The sequence below is a fragment of the Bufo gargarizans genome, chromosome 3, assembly GCF_014858855.1.
Source record: "Bufo gargarizans isolate SCDJY-AF-19 chromosome 3, ASM1485885v1, whole genome shotgun sequence".
NCBI classification, from domain to species: Eukaryota; Metazoa; Chordata; class Amphibia; order Anura; family Bufonidae; genus Bufo; species Bufo gargarizans.
Genome location: NC_058082.1, coordinates 55,022,952 through 55,049,182, shown reverse-complemented (window position 1 = coordinate 55,049,182; position 26,231 = coordinate 55,022,952). Strand labels below are relative to the sequence as shown.

General features: G+C 43.7%; 1 protein-coding gene across 1 annotated transcript in view; it reads left to right on the top strand.

The window, feature by feature from the left end:
* The window catches only part of LOC122932489, a 211,943-nt gene that overhangs the window by 107,967 nt on the left and 77,745 nt on the right, over positions 1 to 26,231 (top strand). Inside the window, exons 6-7 of the mRNA XM_044286923.1 lie at positions 13,704 to 13,828; positions 23,945 to 24,059. Coding sequence (XP_044142858.1) covers positions 13,704 to 13,828; positions 23,945 to 24,059 — 240 coding nt within the window. The remainder of the gene's footprint in view (positions 1 to 13,703; positions 13,829 to 23,944; positions 24,060 to 26,231) is intronic.

The following is a 26,231-nucleotide window of genomic DNA, read 5'->3' as shown; positions in this document are numbered from 1 at the left end:
ATGTGTGAAAGCAAAAAGAAACTGACATTTCTCATGTAAGGGAACAGAAAAGAATGCATTGGCCAGATCAATGACAGTGAAAGTAGTGGCAGTGGGTGGAATGCCAGCAAGGAGTGTGTGCGGATTGGGGACAATAGGTGTCTCAAGAACAGTAGCCTCATTGACAGCTCGGAGGTCCTGCACCATGCGGTGCGTTGGAGGCTGTCCTTTCTCCCTTTTCTTCCGTACTGGGTAAAGGGGTGAGTTACAGGGAGAAGTAGTGATCTTGATTGCCCCATTCTGCAGGAGGGCCTGCACCTGGAGGGTAATAGCATCCTGTTGTGAGATAGAAAGCGGATATTGCGCTTTGTATGGCAGAACCTTGGGATCCTTCAGGGTCACAGTGGCTGGTAGGACATTGAGGCGTCTGATATCCTGGGGTCCTTTGGTCCAGAGAGTATCGGGGATGAGGCGCAAAATGGTTTGCAGTGAATCCCCTTGTTCATATGAGTCAGCGTCCTGAAGTGTGGTTAATGCCATAAGGAGGCAAGTATCCTCCGGGTGTAGGGCTGTACCGAGGGTGACTGTTCCATCCTCTTTGAACTGTATGTTAGCCTGGATTTTCTGAAGAAAATCAGAGCCTAACAGATTGAAGGGGCATGTTTGGCTGACAACAAACTGCAACATGACTCCTGCAGGGAGGTGGAGTTGGGGGGTTTTAGTCCGGGAGAATCTAGGGGAAGTGACTGTGAGTGGATTGGTCACGGAGTTATGTTGCACAACCCCCTCTAGTCGAGAACAAGGTAATTGAATGTCAGTGAGCCAAGAATGAGGTACGGCAGTCTCACATAATACACTGCGGGCTGCACCAGTGTCCACAAGAAATGAAAGTTCCTTCCCTGCAACCTCGAGAGTCACTCGAGGGGTGGGACCGGTAGGAGGGGTAGAGACTGTCATATATGGAATGTCCCCTCCCTGCACTGGTTTGCCAGCGTCCTATTGCGATGAAGGGGGCTGAGTGCCCCCCTGTCGTCGTTGATTGGTTGGCCACAGATGTTTGCTACGGCAGTGCCGTTTCATGTGTCCGGGCTTGCCGCACCCATAACAGACATAAGGGGGTGGGTGTTCTCCACCATCCTCTCCTGACATTACGGCTATCACAGCAGCACGGGTTTTCCTTGTGTTACTCTCTAGACCCTTTGCAATCTGCTCCAACATATCTAGTGTCAAGGATTTCCACTCGGGGCGACAGGTCACAAGGGCTTTGTTTATCTCTGGTCGTAGACCATCGACAAACGAGCGGGCCAAGAGTCTGAGATGAACAGGCTCATTCTGACTAAAACCCATGTCTTTGTAATTTTGTTTAATCCTCTGAGCAAATTTCTCGACAGTTTAAACTTTTTCCTCTGTCATGTCCTGTAATGTCGTGGATTGGTCTGCTAATCTTGCTTTCGCCCATTTCTGTAGTTGTTCTATAAAGAATTCTCCAGACTCATGATCCCGGGGGTCAAAGTTAGCACCTTTAAGTTCAGGGATGTGGATTTGATCCATTATCAGTGTGAAGTATTCACCTGTCTTGTTTTCCACTATACTTTGCAGGTCCGACCATGTGCACCCATAGGTTTGATGCACTTGGGACAGTTTCCTGAAAAAGGGCATGGGATGGGTCTCAGGGTCAGGCAGTAAATTCACTATGGTGAATAACTGTTGTGGACACTTTATGGGCAAGATGACTCAATTTTCTTACCTCATATCATGGGTTACGATCCCGGTGTCCGTTAGTGCGCCTCTCCTCGTCTGGTCTCTGGGGGTACGGGAACAGAGGGTCCAATCCTCGAGCCCCACGTTGGGCGCCAAAATTGTTCTGGTTCTGGCCAAGCTGCCAGTTCGGTTGATGTACTGCTCCAAATAATTAAGATACGTGCACGGAGAGATCAGACAGACAACCCACTGTGGAGTTAAACAGGATCTCTGCTTTATTTCTGAAAACAGCAGACAATACATAGGTTTCACGACAGGAAGGAGTGGGAGGGGGCTGAAAGATAAAGTATATCTTTTCTATTGGCTATGAACTCTATACTTTTCTGTAACCTTGACGGCCAGAGGAAATTCCTCCCCCCTCCCCCTTGCTCCTGGGTGAAACCGTTACTTCTTCTTTCTTTGTAACTGCTTGCTTGAGCTGAACGGAAACCACAAAGAAACACATGATAAAACACAAAGTAAGATTCTAGTTTATAGGTGTTGGCTGAATGCCTGGCCGCCATCTTAGCTAAACATAGTCCTCAACAAGCAAGTATCCATTTTGTATCAATAGTCCATAACACCCTTACTCTTTGTAGTGTGAATGGGGAGTCAGAACAGGTATATTTGTATTCTACCTGCAGTACCCATTTTATCCTGCCTGCCATGGTGGTTCTAGACTCTGAAAATATAGAGTTAGAAGTATTTGTTGACAGTGGCGCAGGGGTTAATCTTATTGATTATCAATTTGTTCAGAGTCATGGTTTTATAACTAGCGCATTAAACAAAGAGATATCAGTGTTTGCTATTGATTCCGCTCCTCTCTCTATCCCTTGTACAGGATATTCATTTGAGGGTGGGTGATTCTCATGTTGAATCCATTTCTTGTTTTGTTCTGAAGGGTTTGCCTGCTCCTCTGGTTCTGGGTTTACCATGGTTGATCAAACATAACCCTACCATTGATTAAATCAGTAATTGGAGTGATTTTTGTATGGACAACTGTCTTGGCGCATCTATTTCCATGGTATCCACTAAGGTGTTACCTCCGTTTCTACATGATTTTTCGGACGTATTCTCGGAGGGCGGAGATCAGGAGTTGCCCCCCCACCGAGAGTATGATTGCCTGATCAATCTTATTCCCGGAGCTAAATTGCCAAAATCTTGGTTATATAATCTTTCCCAACCCGAAAGAGTAGCTATGCGAGAGTATATTGCCGAGAGTTTGACAAAAGGTCATATTAGACCATCTAAATCACCTATGGCAGCGGGCTTCTTTTTGTAAAGAAAAAAAGACAGGTCCCCTAGACCGTGTTTAGATTTCCTGGAACTGAATCTCATTACTGTCCGTGACCCCTATACCCTTCCCTTGATTCCGGATCTATTTGATCAGATTGTTGGTGCCAAGGTGTTTTCTAAGTTGGATTTAAGAGGGGCTTATAATCTGATCAGAATCAAGGAAGGAGATGAATGGAAGACGGCCTTCAACACCCCTGAGGGTCACTTTGAAAACCCTGTTATGCCCTTTGGTTTGACTAATGCCCCAGCAGTCTTCCAGCACTTTATCAATGACATTTTTTAGCATTTGGTGGGGATGTTCGTTGTTACTTACCTCGATGACATACTAATTTACTTACCCGATATGTAGACTCATCAGGATCATTTAAGACCGGGAGAATAAATTGTATGCTAAGTTGGAGAAATGTGTGTTTGCTGTCCAGATGCTGCAGTCTCTGGGTTACTTACTTTCTGCCTCAAGTTTTCGCATGGATCCCGAAAAGGTCCGTGCGGTACTGGAATGGGACCGGGCAGAGAATCATAAAGCTCTGATGCAGTTTTTGGGATTTACTAATTACTACAGATAGTTCATCCGGAATTATTCCACGGTTGTCAAACCTTTGACTGATATGACTAGGAAGGGCGCTGACTTCTCTGTCTGGTCGGAAGAGGCATTACAGGCTTTTTCCACCATAAAGTAATCTTTTGCTTCCGTTACCATTCTGACGCAACCCGATGTCTCAACCCTTCATTGTGGAGGTTGACGTGTCAGAAGTGGGTGTCGGAGCAGTTTTGTTGCAGGGTCCCTCTTATAGCAAATGGCGCCCGTGTGCTTTTTTCTCAAAGAAACTCTCTGCTACTGAAAGAAATTATAATGTTGGGAATAGAGAGTTGCTGGCTATCAAATTGGCCTTTGAGGAATGGCGTCATTGGCTAGAAGGAGAGATTTATCAGATTACGGTAGATTACGGTAATTACTGACCATAAGAATCTGGCTTACCTGCAATCAGCAAAGCGTCTGAACCCTAGGCAGGTCAGGGGGGTCATTGTTTTTTTTACCAGGTTTAATTTTGTGGTCACTTATTGTCCTGGGATCAAAAACGTCAAAGCAGATGCTTTGTCATGTAGCTTTCCTGGGGTGAGGGGGGGGGGGAGATTCGGAGGATCCCGCTCCGATTTTGGCTGATGGGCTGGTGGTATCTGCTCTTATCCTGAGCTGGAGGCAGAAATGTTGGAGGCTCAACGTGAGGCGCCTGATTCCTGTCCTCCAGGGAAGTTGTTTGTTCCTTCAGAACTGAAACACAAGGTGCTCAAGGAACATCATGATACTGTCCTTGCGGGACACCCTGGGGGTAGATCTACAGTGGATCTTATTTCCTGGAGATTTCTGTGGCCAGGTTTGCGTAAATGTGTTGAGGGCTATGTAGCAGCTTGTGAGACCTGTGCACGCGCTAGGGTGGCTCACACTCGGCCATCAGGATCTCTTCTTCCTTTATCCATTCCATCTCGTCTTTGGACGCATTTGTCCATGGACTTCATCACTGATTTACCAAGTTCCTCTGGGAAGACTGTGATTTTGGTGGTGGTGGTCCGCTTTAGTAAGATGGCTCACTTTGTACCATTATCTTGTTTGTCCAATGCTAAAACTCCCGCTCAGGTGTTTATTGATAACATCGTGAAATTACACGGCATTCCCTCTGATGTGGTGTCTGATCGGGGGACAACTTGTTTCCAGGTTTTGGAAGGCGTTTTGTACTCGTTTGGGTATTCAGTTCTCTTTCTCTTCGGCTTTCCATCCTCAGTTTGCTTTGAATAACCGTAGACAGGAGTCAACTGATAAGTCACCATTTTTTGCTGCATATTGTTTTCACCCTCAGTTTGGTACTTTTTCTGGGACTGAAGCTTCTGGTCTACCTGAAGAGGAGAGATTCTCTTCTTCGTTGTCTTCTATCTGGCGGAAGATTCAAATTCATTTGCGAAAAATGGGCAAAAGATATAAACATATTGCTGACAAGAGACGTATGACGGGTCCGGACCTGTGTGTGTGTGATTTGGTGTGGTTGTCCACTAAGAACGTTAAGTTGAAAGTACCCTCTTGGAAGTTGGGCCCAAGATTTATTGGTCCTTACAAAATCTCGGCCATTGTTAATCCGGTTGTGTTTCGTCTGGAACTTCCGCAGGTCTGGAAGATCCATAATGTGTTTCACAGATCCCTGTTGAAGAAGTATGTTGAACCTGTTGAACCATCTCCTTTGCCTACTCCTCCGGTTTGGTAGATGGTAATCTGGAGTTTCAGATCTCCAGAATACTCAACTCACGTGTTCTTCAGGGCTCCCTTCATTACCTTGTGCATTGGAGGGGATACGGTCCTGATGAAAGAATGTGGGTTTCGTCTACCGATGTCAATGCTTGCCGTCTTGTGAAGGCCTTTCACAGGGCACACCCGGATAAAGTTGGGCCTGGGTGCCCGGAGGTCACCCGTAGAGGGGAAGGGGGTACTGTCATGCCCTGCCCTGTGAGTAATCTGAGAAGGTCTGTCAGACTTGCGGCACGTGAGCTTATCTGACAGATTGCTTTGTTGTGTTGTTGGGCAGGGTCCCACCTCCTCGCAGGTTCTGATCGTTAGTCAGTTAGTGATGCTATTTATCGCCGCCTGTCACTATAGCCCTTGCGGTTTATAGTTTCTGCTGGAGTTCTCTGCTGGTGCATGGTGAATCTCCTGCTCCCAGTCCGTCTTGAGATAAGTCCTCTTTTCTTCCCTTTTGTTGTATTTCCTGGCTAGGCCTTAGGAAGACACTGGTTCCTTCATCTCCGGAACCAGTTGTCTTATAGCCTGTTCCCTAGCTGAGGGTCTGTCTCAGTTGCAGCAGGGATTAGGTTCCAGTGCATGAACATTTCTAACATTGGGATTTGTTCATGTTTTTAGAAGTGAGGGAAAGGCCTAGGGTTTCTCAGGTGTTGACCATTCCCTGTTCCTTAGCTGTGGGGCCTAGCCTGGTGTTTTGTTACCAGTTAGTTGTGTTTGGTTTGCTTTCCTTCCCTCACACTGTTCAGACACAGTAGAACATGCATTGAGACACTCAAACAGACTAAAGCTTCATACAGATTAGGACAAGGACTCAGATACCAGATGGATCAATGAAAAACATGGAACAGCAGAAATGAAAGACATGACATGAATGCAAAACCTAGGCAGGTCCAGTGGCGTAGCCCAATTTTTTAAAGGCCCCCCCTTCCCAGTAACTTTTTCGCAATCCCCTCCTTTAATGCAACCCCCACTCCTGTGGCTAGTAAAGATTTCTCTCTCAGACCAGGCCCGGCAGCTGCTCCATTCGTTTACTACACTGTATATACTGTCATTGTATAATACTGTTGAGGGGGTCCTGACAATAAAATCTTTTAGTCATCCTCCTGGGTGGGCCCCTTCTGAGTCAGAACCCCAAAGCAGCCGCTTCCCCTATAGCTACGTCCCTGAGCAGGTCATAGCACTCAAGAATAAAATCCCACACTGACACAGAACTTAGGAACTAATATAGCAGACTGAAACAAACACATTAGTCAGAGACGGTGCACATGAACAGAAAGAGGCATTGTACCCTACAATGCACACAGGGCAAACTGCAAGCAAGGGCAATTAACCCCTGCCTTGCTGAACAGAGAGAAGATACATCCACAGTGGTCATGTTCAGACCAACCTGCTGCCCTCCAGCTGTTGCAAAACTACAACTCCCAGCATGCCTGGACAGCCCACAGCTATTAGCCTACAACTGGGCAGTTTTACAACTGGTTGCTCATCCCTGATCTAGAGGAATGTAAAAATATCCTTTAGGCTTGAGCCAATCTGCTCCAAAAGGAAAGGTTGTACCTCTTTATCACACGCAAGTGGCGATCAGATACTTAATCAACATTCTTAATCTCAATCATTAGAATAATCCATGAATTCACTGCTCATATGGTAAAAAACCTTTTCGTCTCTCAAATTGAACTTTTTTTTTTTATTCCAAATAGATGTAGTGCTCTCTTGTCTTTTAAGAGGGTTTTATTTGAAGCAGCTTTTCACCATGTGTTTTGTAGAGGCCATTTATGTACTTACAGTATGTACAAATTATTCACGTCCCTCCCTAGACTCCCTTTCTCAAGATTTAAAGGGGTTGTCTTATCTTGGACATTGGGGCATATCGCTTGGCTATGCCTCCAATGTCTAAAAGAGGTGGGACCCACACCTATCCTTAGAACAAAGACTGCAAAGTGACAGAGAGCGCACCATGCTTTCGCGGCTGCCCTTCATTAATTTCTTTTTGTAAATTCTTTATTTAAGAAAACAAAATGTGTACAAATATCCAGTTACTGGATGGTAGTAGCATATAAATTACAGAAGTATGGTGAAATTGCAAAGGAGATAACAGTAAGAAATTGTGCATTACATGTCTTGGGTAGATGAGAGTAATAGAGAAATATCACAGAGTAACATATCAAATTCCCTGAGAGCCGTAGTGGAGGGACATCTGCTGAGACCGTGGAAAATGGAGGCAATAATCTGCCAATACACACAAAAGACAAACAAGCAGACAAACGGAAAAGGGGAGGAGATGGGAAGAAAGAGAAGGGAGAGTATGGTGGAGTTAAGAACGAAAAAGAGAAAGAGAAAAAGAAAAAGAAAAAAAAGTTCTGGTTAAACTAAGGGGTACAAGATGTCCATAAAAATTGCTGGGACAACCACGAAGCTTCCGCTAAGCCAACAGAGCCTGTATTCTGCCATGGCCTGGAACAGAATCCACGGGGTCTAAGAGGTAACAAACCCCTTGTGAGCACGTCTCAGAAGGGCAGTAAGCTCCTCCATTCTCTGGAAGTCCTTTGCCTTGTGGACCCAAAGAGTCACAGAAGGTGGCAAGGGAGACTCTCACAGAGCTGGTATAAATGCAGCATTTACAAGTGTTGAATGATTGAGAGTTTTAAGGAGGAGAAGAGTCAGTAGATCTGAGAGGTGCAGAAAGAAGTATCCTGAGGTGTTGGGTATTGAGAACAGAAAGATCTTAGTGAGAGTTTGGTGCTTACTGCAAAGCCAGAAGATATGAGCTAAGTGTAGTCATGTCCATTGAGGTTGGCTGCCCTCCACACATCGGCCAACTGGTGAGAGTGGAGAAGTCGTTTAATGCGATGTAGGTAAGAGGCCAGGTGGGAGGCTCCTCTTGAAACATCCACTAAAGGGTCTATGGCCAAATTGAAGTCCCCTCCAACCAAAAGTGTTTCTTTTGTAAAATCCACAAGCTTAGACAATATACCTGCTAAGGCAGGAAATTGATTAGAGTTGGAAAGGTAAACGTTAGCGAAAGTGTATTGCTAACCGTCCCATAACAAATCGAAATCTACCATTAGGTATGAGCGAATCAATTAAACATCCAAAGTCGATTTGCATAAAACTTTGTTGTAATTCTGTACGGAGCAGGAGCTCCATACAGTATTAGGATGTATTGGCTTCGATGAGCTAAAGTTTTTGCTTTGCAAAGTCTCGCGAGACTTTGCGCAATAACTTCATAAATTAATTTGTACAGTAAAAAAACATTTCTCAAACTCGGGTGTCAGGGCTGCAGTCTGTGGGGCCGAGTCCCTATAGTGAGTGGCCCCCTGCATAATGCCCGTTCTGTGGTCCGATGAGGCAGTTGGCCCCGCACTGGAGGGATAGTTGATAGTTCTAGTAGAGAAGCACTCTCCAGACCTGGTACAGATGAATGGGTCCCTGCTGCAGTTGGTCCATCTTACGGTGCCAGAGACAGGAGCACCAGTGTTGGTCCTGCCGTGGCAGGAATGGGAGAGGCCACAGGGTCTGCTGATGCTGCCACGTGATCCCTATCCCACGCCATCTTGGATTCCATAGCGGGGCCAGCGGCACAAAAGATGGGCTAAAATACCAGTGCCAGAAAAGTGTATCCCCGCCATCCAGAAGGCCTGGCCATGCTCTCTGGTGCAGGTGGTAATAGTAAACGTTAGGGCCCAGGGTCTGGGAGCTCTGTAGAGTGCGTGTTAACAGTGGCATACTCAGGCCACTCCCCCGCCCTTGATTCATTTCTATGAGTCTGCTGAAAATAGCCAAGCGCTGGCTCGGCTATTTCCATAAGTCCCATAGAAGTGAATGGAGCTGTGGCCGCGCTTATGCTTCCCATTCATTTCAATGGGACTTCTGAAAATAGTTGTGCACTCCGATCGGCTATTTTCGGCACTCCCATAGAAATTAATGGATGGTGGCCGCACATGTATGGTGCACCCTCTATCACTTTGTGGGCTTCGTTCTAACGACAGGTGTGGTTCCCTGAGGTGGTACCTGCACCTATCAGACATTGGGGTCATATACAAGTGATATGCCCCCAATGTCCAAGATGAGACAACCTTTTTAAGCTAAATTTACACAGCAGATTATCAGGAACATATGTTCCTACGAATGCTTGTTCCCAATAAGCTACCAATCTAAAGATGTTAAAGATCACCCAATGAATGGATGAAATGAACTGGAATGACAGCAAGAGGTGCACAGAGGTGTACTTCTGCATTGATGGACCGTCTGATTAGAAGAATGGCGTTTAGTGATCTATTGTGTACTACAAGTGAAACTGGACATTTCATCCCAAGCCTTGGGCGGCAAACAGTGGGGCACATTTACTATAGTGTCTGCGCCTGTTTTTTGTCTACAAAATGCTGTTTTAGACAGTCTAATTTTTTTAGTTGCATTTACTACTGAAATTGCGCCTGTTTTGGAGAACTTTGTGTCTTCTTCAACCATTTCGATTTTTTAAACTGATTCAGAAGTTTTCTAACTTTTGCGACTTTTTCCGACCTATTTATGTAGTTGCGCCTTTTTCGTGCCTGAATCTGTTGCAAAAACAGTATAATTTATATTCCACCCCAGGGCTCGCGTACTTTTCATTGTCTTTTTCCAGTTGTGAATTGCGTTTTTTTTTTTGCATTAGAAGTCGCATTTTGCAGGAGACGTGACTTTTCTCTGCAAAGATGCAACATTTTTTATGTGGAGGTGTTTGTACATTACTGGACTAAGAGCCAAGTGTCCAGCTACAGGTGTTCCATTGACCTCACTCCACTGCTATCAAAGGCTATCGTGGTGCACAGCAAGTTGGTAATGGAGGCTGGAATAGAGGTCTGTCCTCCTATGCGATCAGTCCCGCTTTTGTCTTGGACACAATGATAGCTGGAGATTGGTCTGGAAAGCATTTGGGCAACACCTTGAAGAGGCCTGTACAAGGGAATGTGATACTGATCCCACTCTATGGTGTGGGGTGGGATAATGCATGGTAGTTGGATCCCTCTTATTACCACTTAAGGTTCACTAACAGCTCGGCATTACATTGATTTAGTTTTGGAATCAATGGTACGACCTTTTCTCCAAAGTGTCCTAGGAGCAGTTTTAAAAACAACGCTAGGCTGCATGTTGCTTGTGCAATTGTGAGCAGCCTGCGTGACCTAAACGTGCTACCATGGCCTGCGGCATCTTCCCAGACTTGTCTTCCCTTGATCATTTCTGGGAAATCATTGGTCGGCAATTGCACAGGGAGCTGCCAGCAGCGGATCTTGATGATTTGTGTGCCCAAGTGCATTCAGTGTGGCAGAACATTCCTCAGACAACCATTAAAGGATAACTGTCACACTTAGACGCTAATTTCAATTTTCATATATGTAGTTACTAATAACATGATATTCCAAAATCAGTTACTATTAGACTGACTTACCCCATATTTAATAAGATTCAGCCCTTAGCAACCAGTCTGCATAAAACTGCAATCTCACTATTCAGTTAAGATGGCCGCCACTGGCCTCACCCTGAGGCTAATCCCACCTGCCCTCACTAGCCAGTAACAATAGCCCCCCAAAAGTGTCAGTAACCAGAGCCCTCCCCCTAAAGGGTTAATCTCCTGCAGCACAAAGGGGTCCTCTTACCACATGCTGCTTTCATTTATACACTGAGCAGACGGCAGATCTCCCTTCCCTGGTCTGCGCTGCTTCGGCTCTGCATTGTCCCAGTCTGCTGAGTGAGGGAGCGTCTGCCAAGCGCAGGGACAGGGAGAAGTGCACACAGCCCAGGCACTGTTACCAGCTGCTGGGGAGGACCTGGCTTTAATCATTTACTTACAGTCCCTGGCTGTCTGTAATCTGACCTTGCAGGCTGCGTGCTTCTGCGTCCTCCGTCCTTCAACACATAGACGGACCTGCATAGCAACCTGATTTTAAGCACAGGTAAAAGTAGGCAGTACAGGGAACAAAACAGTGGAATTAAGGGGTAATTGAATACACAGTGAAAAGTTGAAATAGTGCCACCAAGGAGATATTAATCACCACAATCCAATACTCCAAAAAAAAAGAGATGACAGTTATACTTTAATAACCTCTGTGATAGCATGCCAAGGCATGTCATTTTGTGTGTTTGTGTGTGTGGTGCCCATACTCGATACAGAATAAATCTTTTTTCATATATTTTGTATACTTACCTCTTACTCTAGCACCGTTTTCAGCGCCACTGGTCCGGTTCTCCTGCTGCTGCTTGTTTACAAACTGCAGTGGCGGTATACGATACATTGCCGCTGCAGCCAGGCACTGTCCTCAATGGTCTATCACAGAGGACAGTGATTGGCTGCATTACAATTTGTATACCCAATGTCACTATTGCAGTCTTGTATATAAACACCAAGAGGAAGATCGGAGCTAATTCTTTATTTTACAGCATTTAGTGGCATGGGTCAAGTATTTAGCTAAGGCTGAGTTCACATCACCGTTTAGGCTACTTTCACATTAGTGTTTTCAGTTCTGCTATTGAGATCCATTTCAATGCGGACAAAACTGAACTGAATGAAACGGAATGCACCGAAATTCATTACGTTCCGTTTGGTTGCGCTCCCATTGCGGACAGAATAACGCTGCCCCCAATGTCCAAGATGAGACAACCTTTTAATGCTGAATTTACACAGCAGATTATCAGGAACATATGCTCCTATGAATGCTTGTTCCCAATAATCTACCCATCTAAAGGTGCTAAAGATCACCCAATAAATGAATGAAATGAACTGGAATGACAACAAGAGGTGCACAGAGGCGTACTTCTGCATGGATGGACCGTCTGATTACAAGAATGGCGTTTAGTGATCTATTGTGTACTGCAAGTGAGATCCGTTATAGGATCTCAATAGCAGAAGAAAACGCTTCAGTTTTGTCTCCATTCATTGTCAATGGGGACAAAACTGAACGAAACGGAATGCACCAAAATGCATTCTGTTCCGTTTGGTTGCGCTCCCATCGCGGACAGAAAAACGCTGCAAGCAGCGTTTTTCTGTCCGTTATGTGGTGCGGAGCAAGATTCTGTCAGGATCCGTCCTGACACACAATGTAAGTCAATGGGGACGGATCAGTTTTCTCAGACACAATAGAAAACGCATGCTGCCCCCAATGCTTTCAGTGGCAGCGTTGGGGGCAGCATATTCTATGTCTGCCCCCAATGTCCAAGCGTTATTCTATGGCTATAGAAGACATAATACAACTGGATCCGTTCATGACGGATGCATGCGGTTGTATTATGGTAACAGAATGTGAAAGTAGCCTTAGCTTTCCATTCTTTTGATCTGTCAGAAAAAACAGGATCCTGTAAAAAAAACGGATCCTGTTGCATCAGTTGTCATCCGTTTGAGCCATTTTCATCTGAGATCTGTTTTTATACAGGAAAAAAAGTCCTGCATGCAGCACTTTTGTTTCCGTCTAAAAAACAGATCTCAGAAGGAAATGGCTCAAACGGATGACAACTTATGCGACAGGATACGTTTTTTACGAGATCCTGTAAAAAAATTGATCCTATGCAATCCTTTGCATTAACTAATGCAACAGGATCCTGGTTTTTTTTCTCTCTCTTTTCTTCTGACAGATCAGAAGAACAGAAAGCTAAACGGTGATGTGAATGCACTTCACACTAGCGTTTTTTGCAGATCCGTCATGGATCTGCAAAAACCCTTCCTTTATAATAATACAACCGCATGCATCAGTCAAGAACGGATCCGGTTGTGTTATGTCTTATATAGCCATGATGGATCATTCATGAACACCATTGAACACCATTGTGTCAGAGAAAACTGATCCGTCCCCATTGACTTACCTTGTGCGTCAGGACGGATCTGTCTTGCTCTGCACCACATCGCAGACTAAAAAACGCTGCTTGCAGTCTTACTCTGTCCGCGATGGGAGCGCAATGGAATGCATTCCGTTTCATTCAGTTCAGTTATGTCCCTATTGTCAATGAATGGGGACAAAACTGAAGCGTTTTCAATTCTGGATGTGAAAGTAGCCTTACTGACAATACCTTTAACAATACAAACCAACTACAATAGCAGCAATATGAAATAAAAACCCTAAGTGACAAAATGTGTATTGTAACAAATGTGTATGGTATGTAAGTGTTGATTTTGTGTATGACATAGTAGGAAACAAAGAAGAATATGCATCAAAACATGGATAAAAATTCCCTGTGACATCTCCGAACGTATACAGTAAAATATGGATAAAGTACTGATATAACTGCTGAGCTTCGCTCTGTATTTTCGGAATATTTAACAGCTCTTTTGCGCATGAGGCTTTATAAGTAGAGGCCCAGGTGCCTTTGTGTCGTCACTCACCATTGTAGCTGCATTTATAATATACCACATACTATTTGTGCTCCGTTGTAGAGGTCATCTGCCAACCAGCCTGTGATCTGGGAAGACTGTCCTGAAGTGGGTGATGGTTTCAAACAACGTAAAGTTATTCGTACCTCCGGGAAATTTATTGGACATGAAGACATATATTATATGAGGTATCATTTAATAACTGTTGCTGTTAGATTTCTTTTATGTATAAATTTGAGGGTAGATTTATCAAAACTGTTGTAAAGGAAAACTGGCTTAGTTGCCCATAGCAACCAATCAGATTCCATCTTTAATTTTTCAGAGCTCCTTTGTAAAATGAGAGGTGGAATCTGATTGGTTGCTATGGGTGACTAAGCCAGTTTTCCTTGATTAATCTGTCCCTTACTGTTGACACACCAGGGGGCAGATTTACTAATACTGTGTAAAAGATTTATCACAGTAACTGAATGCTGAAGGATAAATCTGGCGCACCTTTATAGACTGTTTAGTCCAGGGGTGCACAACCTTTTTTGGTCTGGGGGCCGCATTGCCACATCACTCCATTTAAAGGGGCTGCAAAAAAAATAAAAATTGATTTGTGCTTGTTTGTATTAGTCTATTACACAGGCCAATCCAAAATGAATGGGGAGGAATGATCACTACCACTACCAGTCATTCCTCCCACAGTTCCCTCATTATCGGCATCACACCCCTGATTACACGGTGAGATGTGCTGCTAATAATCGGGCATCTTTCATCCTGATAAAATATGCAGATCAGTCGACAAACAAGTGATTACTAGGGCTGAAGGAACTTGTGTTTTCAAGTTCGGCGTCCAAGGTTCGGGTTATCTAAGGAATCCATAACGGAATTCGTAGATAACCTGAACCTTGTACGCCGAACTAGAAAACACAAGTTCGCTCAACACTAGTGATTGCATATCAGCTGATCAGTAGCACAATTATACAGCCAGATATCAGGAATGAGCATCCCTATGAGGAGTTGTTCCCAGTAATCGGTCCAATATCATGTAGTGTAATAGGGCTTAAAGGGATATCCCTTAAAAAATTATTTTTGAACAATTTTGTGCAGCATGGCCCCTGAAACAGAAAATATTATACTCACCTGCTCTCCACCACTCTGGTCCTCCACGTTGCCCCCGCTGTCTACATATTCCGGTCCCTACGCTGTTTACACCTGGCAGTACATGTACTGCTCCAGCCAATTACTGGCTTCGTAATGTGGCTACAAGCAGCATGTCAACTCTGAAGCCAGTCATAGGCTGGAGTGGTGTATGTGACTATGTCCTTGTACTGCCAGGTGTAAACAGTGAAGGAACCGAATGCAGAGATATCAGGGAAGCATGGAGTAGGAAAATATGAATCTTCTGTTTCAGGGGCCATGCTGCAGGAACTTAAAAAAATTTTTTTTTACCTGAAAAACCCTTTAACCCCTTAGGGACATAGCCTTATTTCACCTTAAGGACCAGGCCATTTTTTGCAAATCTGACCAGTGTCACTTATCCAGACCATTCTGAGATTGTTTTTTTGTCACATATTGTACTTCATGACAGTGGTAAAATGAAGTCAAATTTTATTTTTATTTTTGCATAAAAAAATACCTAATTTACCAAAAATTTGGAAAAATTTGCAAATTTCCAAGTTTCAATTTCTCTATTTCTGTAATACATAGTAATACCCCCCAAAATTGTGATGAATTTACATTCCTCATATGTGTACTTCATGTTTGAATTATTTTGGGAATGATATTTAATTTTTTGGGGATGTTACAAGGCTTAGAAGTTTAGAAGCAAATCTTGAAATTTTTCAGAAATTTACAAAAAACCAATTTTTAGGGACCACTACAGGTCTGAAGTCACTTTGCGAGGCTTACATAAGTGACCCCATCTAAGAAACTACACCCCTCAAGGTATTCAAAACTGATTTTACATACGTTGTTAACCCTTTAGGTGTTGCACAAGAGTTATTGGCAAATGGGGATGAAATTTGAGAATTTCATTTTTTTGTCTAAGTTTCCATTTTAACCCATTTTTTCCACTAACAAAGCAAGGGTTAACAGCCAAACAAGACTGTATCTTTATTGCCCTGACTCTGCCGTTTACAGAAACACCCAATATGTGGCCGTAAACTACTGTACGGCCACACAGCGGGGCGTAGAGTGAAAGGTGCGTTGTTTGGTTTTTGGAAGGCAGATTTTGCAGGACTGGTTTATTTACACCATGTCCCGTTTGAAGCCCCCCTGATGCACCCCTAGAGTAGAAGCTCCAAATAAGTGACCCCATCTAAGAAACGACACCCCTCAAGGTATTCAAAACTGATTTTACATATGTCATTAACCCTTTAGGTGTTGCACAAGAGTTATTGGCAAATGGGGATGAAATTAGAAAATTTCATTTTTTTTGGCCAAATTTTCCATTGTAACCCATTTTTTCCACTAACAAAGCAAGAGTTAACAGCCAAACAAGACTGTATCTTTCTTGCCCTGACTCTGCCGTTTACAGAAACACCCAATATGTGGCCATGAAGTACTGTACGGCCACACAGCGGGGCGTAGAGTGAAAGGTGCGCCGTTTGGTTTTTGGAGGGCTGATTTTTATGGACCGGTTTATTTACACTGTGTCCTGTTTCAACCCCCCTGATGCACTCCTGGAGTAGAAACTCCCTAAAAAGTGACCCCATCTAAGAAACTACACCCCTCAAGGTATTCAAACAGGTTTTACATACGTCATTAACCCTTTAGGTGTTGCACAAGAGTTATTGGCAAATAGGGATGAAATGTGAAAATTTCATTTTTTTGCCTAATTTTCCATTTTAACCCATTTTTTTCACGAACAAAGCAAGGGTTAACAGCCAAACAAGACTGTATCTTTATTGCCCTGACTCTGCCGTTTACAGAAACGCCCAATATGTGGCCGTAGAGGGAAAGGTGCGCCATTTGGTTTTTGGAGGGCTGATTTTTATGGACGCAAGCAAGTGCGGATGTGGTGCGATTTTTATGCATGGGTTCTAGGTGACAGTCTATTCACTGTATTATTTTCCCTTAAAACATGGTTATAAGGGAAAATAATAGCATTCTGAATACAGAATGCTTAGTATAATAGTGCTGGAGGGGTTAAAAAAAATCAAAAAGTTAACTCACCTTCTCCTCTTGATCGCGTAGATCTCGGTCGGTCTCTTCTTTAGCTGTGGGCTGTGGTGATGTCAGATCACATGCTCCATCACCACGGTGATGGAGCATGTGATTGGAGCATGTGATCTGACATCACCACAGGTCATTCAGCCCACAGCTAAAGAAGAGACCGACCGGAATCTACGCGATCAAGAGGAGAAGGTGAGTTAACTTTTTTATTTTTTTTAACCCTTCCAGCACTATTATACTAAGCATTCTGTATTCAGAATGCTATTATTTTCCCTTATAACCATGTCTGTGAAGAAGTTCGGGTTTGGGTACCAAACATGTGCGATTTTTCTCACGCGAGTGCAAAACGCATGACAATGTTTTGCACTCGCGCAGAAAAATTGCGCATTTTCCCGCAACGCACCCGCCTCTTATCCGGGCAAAAAACATGACGCCCGTGTAAAAGGGGCCTAAAAGTGACCCCATTTTGGAAACAACGGGATAAGGTGGCATTTTTTTAGGGACTATTTTTAGGGTACATATGATTTTTGGTTGCTCTATATTACATTTTTATGAGGCAAGGTAACCAAAAATTGAAATTCTGAAATTTCATCTCCATTTGCCATTAACTGTTGAGTAACACCTAAAGGGTTAATAAAGTTTGTATAATCAGTTTTGAATACCTTGAGGGGGTGTAGTTTCTTAGATGGGGTCACTTTTAGGGAGTTTCTATTCTAGGGGGCATCAGGGGGGCTTCAAAAGGGACATGGTGTCAATAAAAAAGGCCATCAAAATCGGCCTTCCAGAAACCATGTCGGTCCTTTCCTTTTGCGGCCTGCCTTTTACTGATACAGCAGTTTACGACCACAAATGTGGCATTTCTGTAAACTGCAGTATCAGGGTAATAAATATTAACTTTTGTTTGGTTGTTAACCCTTGTTTTGTTACTGGAAAAAACGGATTGAAATGGAAAAGTGCAAAAAATAGCGGTTTTGGCACCGTTTTTATTTATTTTTTTGACCGTGTTAATCTGGGGGGTTAGGTCATGGAATATTTTTATAGAGGAGATTCTTACGGACGCGGCAATACCTAATAAGTCTACTTTTTTTTAAAATTATTTAGGTTTTTGACTATATTTTCCTTTTTGACACAATTTTTTTTTGGTATCTCTAAAGTCTAAGTGTCATTTTTTTTTTTATCCGATTATCTTATGTGGGTGCTAATTTTTTGCGGGATGAGTGGACGGTTTTATTGGCACTATTTTGGGGGCTATATGACTTTTTGATCGCTTGCTATTAAACCTTTTGTTATGTAAGGTGACCAAAAATTCTTTTTTTGCACCTTTTTTTTTTGGACCGTGTTAATCTGAGGGGTTGGGTCATGGGGTATTTTTATAGAGGAGATTCTTATGGACGCGGCGATGCCTAATAAGTCTACATTTTTTACATTTATTTAGGTTTTAGACTATATTATCCTTTTTGATACAAATTTTTTTTGGGGGTATCTCTAAAGTCTAAGAGTCTGTTTTTTTTTTTTTTATCCGATTATCTTATGTGGGGGCTCATTTTTTGCGGGATGAGAGGACGGTTTAATTGGCACTATTTTGGGGGCTATATGACTTTTTCATCGCTTGCTATTAAGCAATTAAACTTTTTATTATGTAAGGTGACAAAAAATAAATCTTTTTTTGCACCTTTTTTTTTTTTCCTGGACCGTATTAATCTGTGGGGTTAGGTTATGGGGTATTTTTATAGAGGAGATTATTACCGACGCGGCGATACCTAATATGTCTACTTTTAATAAATTATTTTAGTTTTTTTGGGTGTCTCAAGTCTGAGAACCATTTTTTTTATCCGATGTCAGTGCTAAATTGGGATATAAATTTAGTACTCCATGGAAGTGTGATACTCCCTGAAGCAACCGTCAATGATCGGGGCACGTGTCGCACTGAGTAGTGGTGTCCTTCCGTATCCCCCTCCTGCGACACACTCTGCACTTTTTTTGGGTTCGTCCCTTCTTTGCAATATGGGGGACCACACCTGGAAAATGTTGGCCAGGGACGATCCGGGCGCCTACAGTTCCCGAGGTTCTCCGGCCTGCTCTTTTCCGGTCCGAAAAGATCAGGGCCTTGAGGACTGCCTCATAGAACTGGAGGAATGTCCCTGTGTTGCCAGCGCTCCGGGACAGCACAAAAGAGTTGTACATGGCAACCTGTACCAAGTAGACCGCAACTTTTTTGTACCATGCCCGGGTTTTGCACATGGCGTTATATGGCTTGAGGACTTGATCAGAGAGATCAACTCCTCCCATATACCGATTGTAGTCAACGATACAATCAGGCTTGAGGACCGTTGCCGCGGTACTTCGCACAGGGACAGGGGTGATGCCGTTACCATGAATTGTGGACAGCATAAGGACATCCCTCTTGTCGTTATACCTGACCAGCAACAGGTTTCCAGTGGTAAGGGCACGGGTCTCACGCCTCGGGATAGGTACCTGGAGGGGGTGTGCAGGGAGGCCGTGTAGATTTTTCCACACGGTCCCACAAGCGGATGTGGATCTGGCGGCAAGGCACTGGAACAAGGGGATACTGGTATAAAAGTTATCCACGTATAGGTGGTAACCCTTATCCAGCAGTGGGTACATAAGGTCCCACACAAGTTTCCCGGTAACACCCAGAGTGGGGGGACATTCTGGGGGTTGAATCCGGGAATCTCGTATACACAAAATTTGTAAGTGTACCCTGAGGTACTCTCACAAATTTTGTATAGCTTCACGCCATACCTCGCCTGCTTGGAGGGCACATACTGGCGAAAAATGAGTCTCCCCTTGAACGCAATGAGAGACTCATCAACCGCGACCTCCCTTCCAGGTACATAGGCCTCCATGAATTTGGCCCCAAAGTGATCGATGACCGGCCGTATCTTATACAGGCGGTCATGGGCAGGATCACCTCGGGGGGGACATGCTGCATTATCTAAATAATGCAGACATTTCCGGATGGCCTCAAACCGGGAGCGTGTCATGGCCGTACTGTAAAGTGGGGCCTGGTATAGGACGTCCCCGCTCCAGTACAGCCTGACACTGGGTTTCTTGACCAGGCTCATATGCAGCATGAGGCTCCAAAATGTCCTCATTTCGGCTGCACTGACCGGCGTCCAGCCACCGGCCCTGGCCAAAAAGGAGCCCGGGTGTTGAGCGACAAACTGTTGGGCGTACAGGTTCGTCTGCTCCACCATCAGATTTACCAGTGGGTCACTGAAAAAATGACAAAAAAAGTCATATTCAGTGTAGCCCACTGTGGAAATCTGGATTCCTGATTGGCCTACAAAATCAGGAATCACGGGCTCGTATCGCTCTGGGCTACACCAGACTAGTTCACCGGCAGGGTGCTCCTGTGGATTTAACTGGTGGGCCGGGAAACCAGTACGAGCCCCAGAGCTGCTCGTACTAGGCTGGGCCACAGGGTCCCTAACATGGCGGTCCCCTTGCTCCACCTGGCGGCGTCTCCGCCGCCTTGGAGGCTCATCATCATCGCAAGATGATGAGGAGGACGCGGATAAGAACAGGAATGTAGGGTGATCCTCGTCCTCACTGGGACTCTCAGAGTCAGAGGCAAGCTGGGCATATGCCTCCTCGGCCGAGAACGTCCGGCGGGCCATAGGGGAGTGTGTGTCTGCGTGTGTATGTGTGTGTGTGTAAATCATTATTTGGTGTGCGTGTGTGTGGGGGCACGGGTGTTCACGAACTCACCCTAAAACTAACAGAAAAAAAGAAAAAGAAAAAAAAGGGCAAAAGTGAAAAATAAAATTCAAAACCGCTGATCAACCGTCCGAAGTTGATCAGCGGTGGGGTGTGCGATGCGCTAACAGTGGCCGGACGCTAAAAGTGCCGGCCACAGTCAGCGTACACAAAAAAAATATACAAAAATCTCTCAGGATCGCTGGATTGTGATTGGTGGGGTGAAATCACACCACCGTCACCATCCTGTTCCGGGTTATCGGCTCTTCAGAGACCCGAATAACCCGGAAACGCAGAAAACCGCAGGTCTGAATTGACCTGCGGTTTTCTGCGATCGCATACATGGGGGGGGGGCCATTTGCCTCAGGTGCCTGCTCAATGATTTGAGCAGGCACGGGGTTCCGATCGCCGCCCGCCGCGGTACGCCCTGTGTCCTTAATTACCAGGACACAAGGGCGTACCTGTACGCCCTATGTCCGGAAGAGGTTAAGTGGCAACATTTCATTCCATTCTGCCTTCTATTCATAAATCCGAGCTTTCCTCCACTGCAGAGGACGGCGCTCACTGGTTATTACTGCCTCCTGCCCCCCAGTTATAGGTGACCTGAAATAACCAGTAAGCACTTTCCTTTACTAGCGTGCAGGGCTCTTATTGGTTAAGGCCTCTTTCACATGGGCGTCATGTTTTTTGCCCGGATACGAGGCGGGTGCGTTGCGGGAAAATGCGCGATTTTTCCGCGCGAGTGCAAAACATTGTCATGCGTTTTGCACTCGCGTGAGAAAAATCGCGCATGTTTGGTACCCAGACCCGAACTTCTTCACAGAAGTTCGGGCTTGGGATTGATGTTCTGAAGATTGTATTATTTTCCCTTATAACATGGTTATAAGGGAAAATAATAGCATTCTGAATACAGAATGCTTAGTATAATAGTGCTGGAAGGGTTAAAAATAATAAAAAAAGTTAACTCACCTTCTCCTCTTGTTCGCATAGATGCCGGTCTGTTCTTTAGCTGTGGGCTGAATGACCTGAGGTGATGTCAGATCACATGCTCCAATCACATGGTCCATCACCAGGGTGATGGAGCATGTGATCTGACATCACCACAGGTCCTTTAGCCCACAGATAAAGAACAGACCGGCATCTACGCGAACAAGAGGAGAAGGTGAGTTAACTTTTTTATTATTTTTAACCCTTCCAGCACTATTATACTAAGCATTCTGTATTCAGAATGCTATTATTTTCCCTTATAACCATGTTATAAGGGAAAATAATACAGTGAATAGACTGTCACCTAGAACCCATGCGTGAAAATCGCAGCGCATCCGCACTTGCTTGCGGATGCATGCGATTTTCACGCAACCCCATTCATTTCAATAGGGCCTGCGTTACGTGAAAAACGCACAAAGAGGAGCATGCTGCGATTTTCACGCAACGCACAAGTGATGCGTGAAAATCACCACTCGTGTGCACAGTCTCATAGAAATGAATGGGTCAGGATTCAGTGCGGGTGCAGTGCGTTCACCGCACGCATCGCACCCGCACGGAAAACTCGCCCGTGTGAAAGGGGCCTAACTCTTTAATAACCAGACACTTTGTGATTTAGCGCAAATAGTTCAAACTAACAAAATAATTTTTGCACCATTTTCGTATGTGACACATAGGGCTTTATAACATTTTATTTTATTTTTTTGCAGGAAACGATACAATTTTTTTAAGTCTTTTTTTTCAAACTTTAATCCTTTTTCTTAAAATATGCAAACTTACAGCAAAATAAATTATTATAATTAGTTCCCTACTTTTTGTCAGTCATTTTGTTATATAAAATATGTATAGTTTCACTTGTTGTTTTTTCTTTTATGTATTTTATTATTTTGTTCAATTTTTGTAACTTATTTTTTAATATACAGGGTGAGTCAAAAGTCGCAGGACACCTTTTTGTTTCAGAAAATAAAGGGAAAATGAAATATCTTAATACCACAGCAAGTAATGAGTGAGGGAGCCTATCTTTTAGGCTATGTCTGGAACATGCCCACCATCTTGAAAGCCGCCATATTGGATCAATGGCAACTTTTTCTAATGATAAAGAACAGAAAAGAAAATTTGGAAGTTAATTCAGACCCGTAGGGATCACAATGTATCCCAAAGGAATGAAAAATTGGGCGCCGACAAGAGTGGTGTTGGTCCTGTACTGGGCATCTCTCACTTCTAATACTTACCTTTTATAATTCATTTTTAATTTATTCTTTACATTAATTTCCATCAATTTATATCAGTTTCCATCTTCGTCAACCACATCGTCATTCGACTATTGGGTTGCGGACGGTCTCTCGTGCGGAGCAGGGTATGCTTAGGGTCCATTACCCAGCACCCACCATCCAGATTTCAAACTATTGCTCCATAATACTTTTTCGTGTAATATAGTATTCATCACTGTCTAATGGTATTCTCTACTCCTTTGTAACTGTACTTGAAACGAGGTCTGGCGCTCTCTCTCTTTTTTGGGGGTCTAAACTACAAGTGATGGACTCTCCAACACTGTAGATTATTCTCCCATACACCCATTCTTATTAACTTTTTCTAATGGGAAGGGAGCCGTGTAGCATGTCAAAAAAAGACCAAGTTATTAACACAGAAAGTTGCAACAACAACTGGGAACGTTCCCTTTGATGCACACCTACTTGACGTGTTCGATGTGCTGTCCCTGATGCTGTACACAGAACTTTGGACTCTGAAGTTTTGAACTTTCTGTGTTTACAACTTTTGAACCACAAAAGATATTGCAAATCTGATTGCGGCAATCGATTTCTGAGAAAATTATGGTCTTCTTTGATACTGTATGCTATATGACCCTCTTCCCATTCGAAAAAATGTCCCTTGGTCCAATATGGCTGCTTTCAATATGACAGCCATGTTCAGGACATAGCTTAAAAGATAGGCCCCCTCACCCATTACTTGCTGCAGTATTTTCCTTTTTGTTTCTGAAATAAAAGGGTATCCTGTAACTTTTGATTAACCCTGTATTTCTGCTACATAATATGACCCCCAAGAGGTCATAAAAAGACCTTTGGGGACACTGACACTTTTTTTATTTTGCACTTTTTATTTTATTTGTATTTTATATATATATATATATATATATATATATATATATATATATATATTTTTAAATAATTGCTTAATTACTTATATAGGTGCATCTACCTGAACAGATGCACCGCAATTACGGTATAAAGAGGTGTGCACCTCTTAATAATTTTGTCACCTCTGATGCCAGCTTGGGACTCATTAAGACTGGATTTAATAAATGTCCCTTTAATCAGTTTTCATTAGTACATCTTCCCCTTTGTTTTATTTTTTTACGTTGTAATCAGTTTGTTGGGGTTTTGCTTGTCTTCTTTTTGTGAGTTGATTTTAATTTCTGTTAGTCCGAAAGGAGAAACGTTCAGGAGCAAGAAAGAATTACAAAGACATATGGACAAGTCTATGGACCCATCATCATCCAAGTCTAAAGACAGAAAAACACAATCACCAGCTGAAAAGGTGAAACATATTTACAAAGTGTACCTACCTGAGATGACTCTGGAGAACATGGGCTTGTTCACATCTGCGTTGACTTTTTTATTATTCTGTTCTGTCAGAGGAACAGAAAAAAAAAAATATCTGTAAGGCTGCTTTCACACTAGCGTTCGCTGGTCCGCTCATGAGCTCCGTTTGAAGGAGCTCACGAGCGGACCCGAACGCAGCCGTCCAGCCCTGATGCAGTCTGAATGGAGGCGGATCCGCTCAGACTGAATCAGTCTGGCGGCGTTCAGCCTCCGCTCCGCTCACCTCCGCACGGACAGGCGGACAGCTGAACGCTGCTTGCAGCGTTCGGGTGTCCGCCTGGCCGTGCGGAGGCGTGCGGATCCGTGCGGATCCGTCCAGACTTTCAATGTAAGTCAATGGGGACGGATCCGTTTGAAGATGCCACAATGTGGCTCAATCTTCAAGCGGATCCGTCCCCCATTGACTTTACATTGAAAGTCTGGACGGATCCGTACTAGGCTATTTTCACACTTAGCTGTTCTATGCTAAAAATAATGCAGACGGATCCGTTCTGAACGGAGCCTCCGTCTGCATTATTATGAGCGGATCTGTTCAGAACGGATCCGCCCGAACGCTAGTGTGAAAGTAGCCTAAGGGCTCATGCACATGAATGTATTTTTTTCCATGTCTGTTCCGTTTTTTTGCTGCCTGTAGGCGGAACCATTCACTTCAATGGGGCCGCAAAAACACAGGAAATGACTCTGTGTGTATTCCGTATCCGTATGTCCGTGTGGGCGTGCCTCCAAAAAATAGAACATGTCCTATTATTGTCCGCATTACATACAAGGATAGGACTGTTTTGTTATGGGACAAACGTTCCATTTTGCGGAATGCAGAACAGCCAACGGTCGTGTGCATGAGCCTTAACTGGACTGAATGACTGATACAAATGGAACACTTTTCCATTTCTGTCTGCCATCCATTGTCTACAATGTTAAAATAAAAAAAACAAAATGAAAGAAAAACAGAACACTCCAGTCCATCGTGTATCAGTTATTTATGGTGGAAAGAAGTCTTTTTCTTCCTCGAAAAAAAACCTGAAACCTAGGAAACAAGCTGGAATTAAAATGGACACCTTTTACCCATTTTTCTGTTTCTTTGAAGTAACAGAATAAAGGAAAATTTAATGCAGATGTGAACTCAGGCCTAACTACTGTGTGTGCTTGTATATGGCATTAAAGTTTACCCATCTGCATGCAGTACTTTTTCTCCCGTCAAAAATAACTGATCAGTGACTGAAGTGATCTGATGCAATCTCATCAGAACTGATGCTCAAAAAAGACGGATCAGTTATTTTTAGTGCAAACTGATGCTAACTGAGCTAGACTCATGCTTAACCCTTTTGCTACCGGCGCAATAATGTCGGGTCACAGACATTAGAACCTTTACCTGCCATGATCAAGTGTGATCACTGCATCTAAACGGTGAAAAAAACGGATGCGCGTGCTTCCGTGTTAATACCGGCATTCCCAAGCACTGATAATTAATTCTAGTAGGCTGGGTCTCACTGAAGAGACCCAGCGTATTAGAGCTGCAATGTCTATGTTGGCAGGCCAACATAAGAAATCAGCAATCTAAGGTTTTCTATATTCCCTGTGTGAGTATAGAAATATTCAATAAAAAACTAAGTATTGGAGATTATAGCCTCCTAAGGAGGCTAAAAAAAAGTAAAATAATATAAAAATAATATAAATCACTGCATCATCATATTTTTTCTAAAATGACTGCTGCGCATGCTAGAAAGAGGAAGTAAGAAACCCGGGAATGATGGGTCATCCATAATGCCGTGCAGCCAGCTAATCAGCAGATAGCCAGCCCCTGTGATGTTACAGCCCTATAAAAAGTTTCTTCCTGCTCCATTTCCGCCATTTTCCAGTGAAATTAGTGCAAGGAGAGAAGTGACAGGCGCTAGGGACAGTGATTAGTAAACACTTTATTTACAAAATATTACTTTTGAGGAATTCAGGGACAGTTAAATGATTGTATAGGGATATAATAGGGAGGCTTTATCCACACTATAGGTAGAGAGCAGGGGTCAATTGAACAGTGTAAAGCTTGGCTAATAGGAGCTATTCTGTTACAGCTTGCTGCACTAATTGGGGTTAAAAAGTGTTCTATTACTTCTAA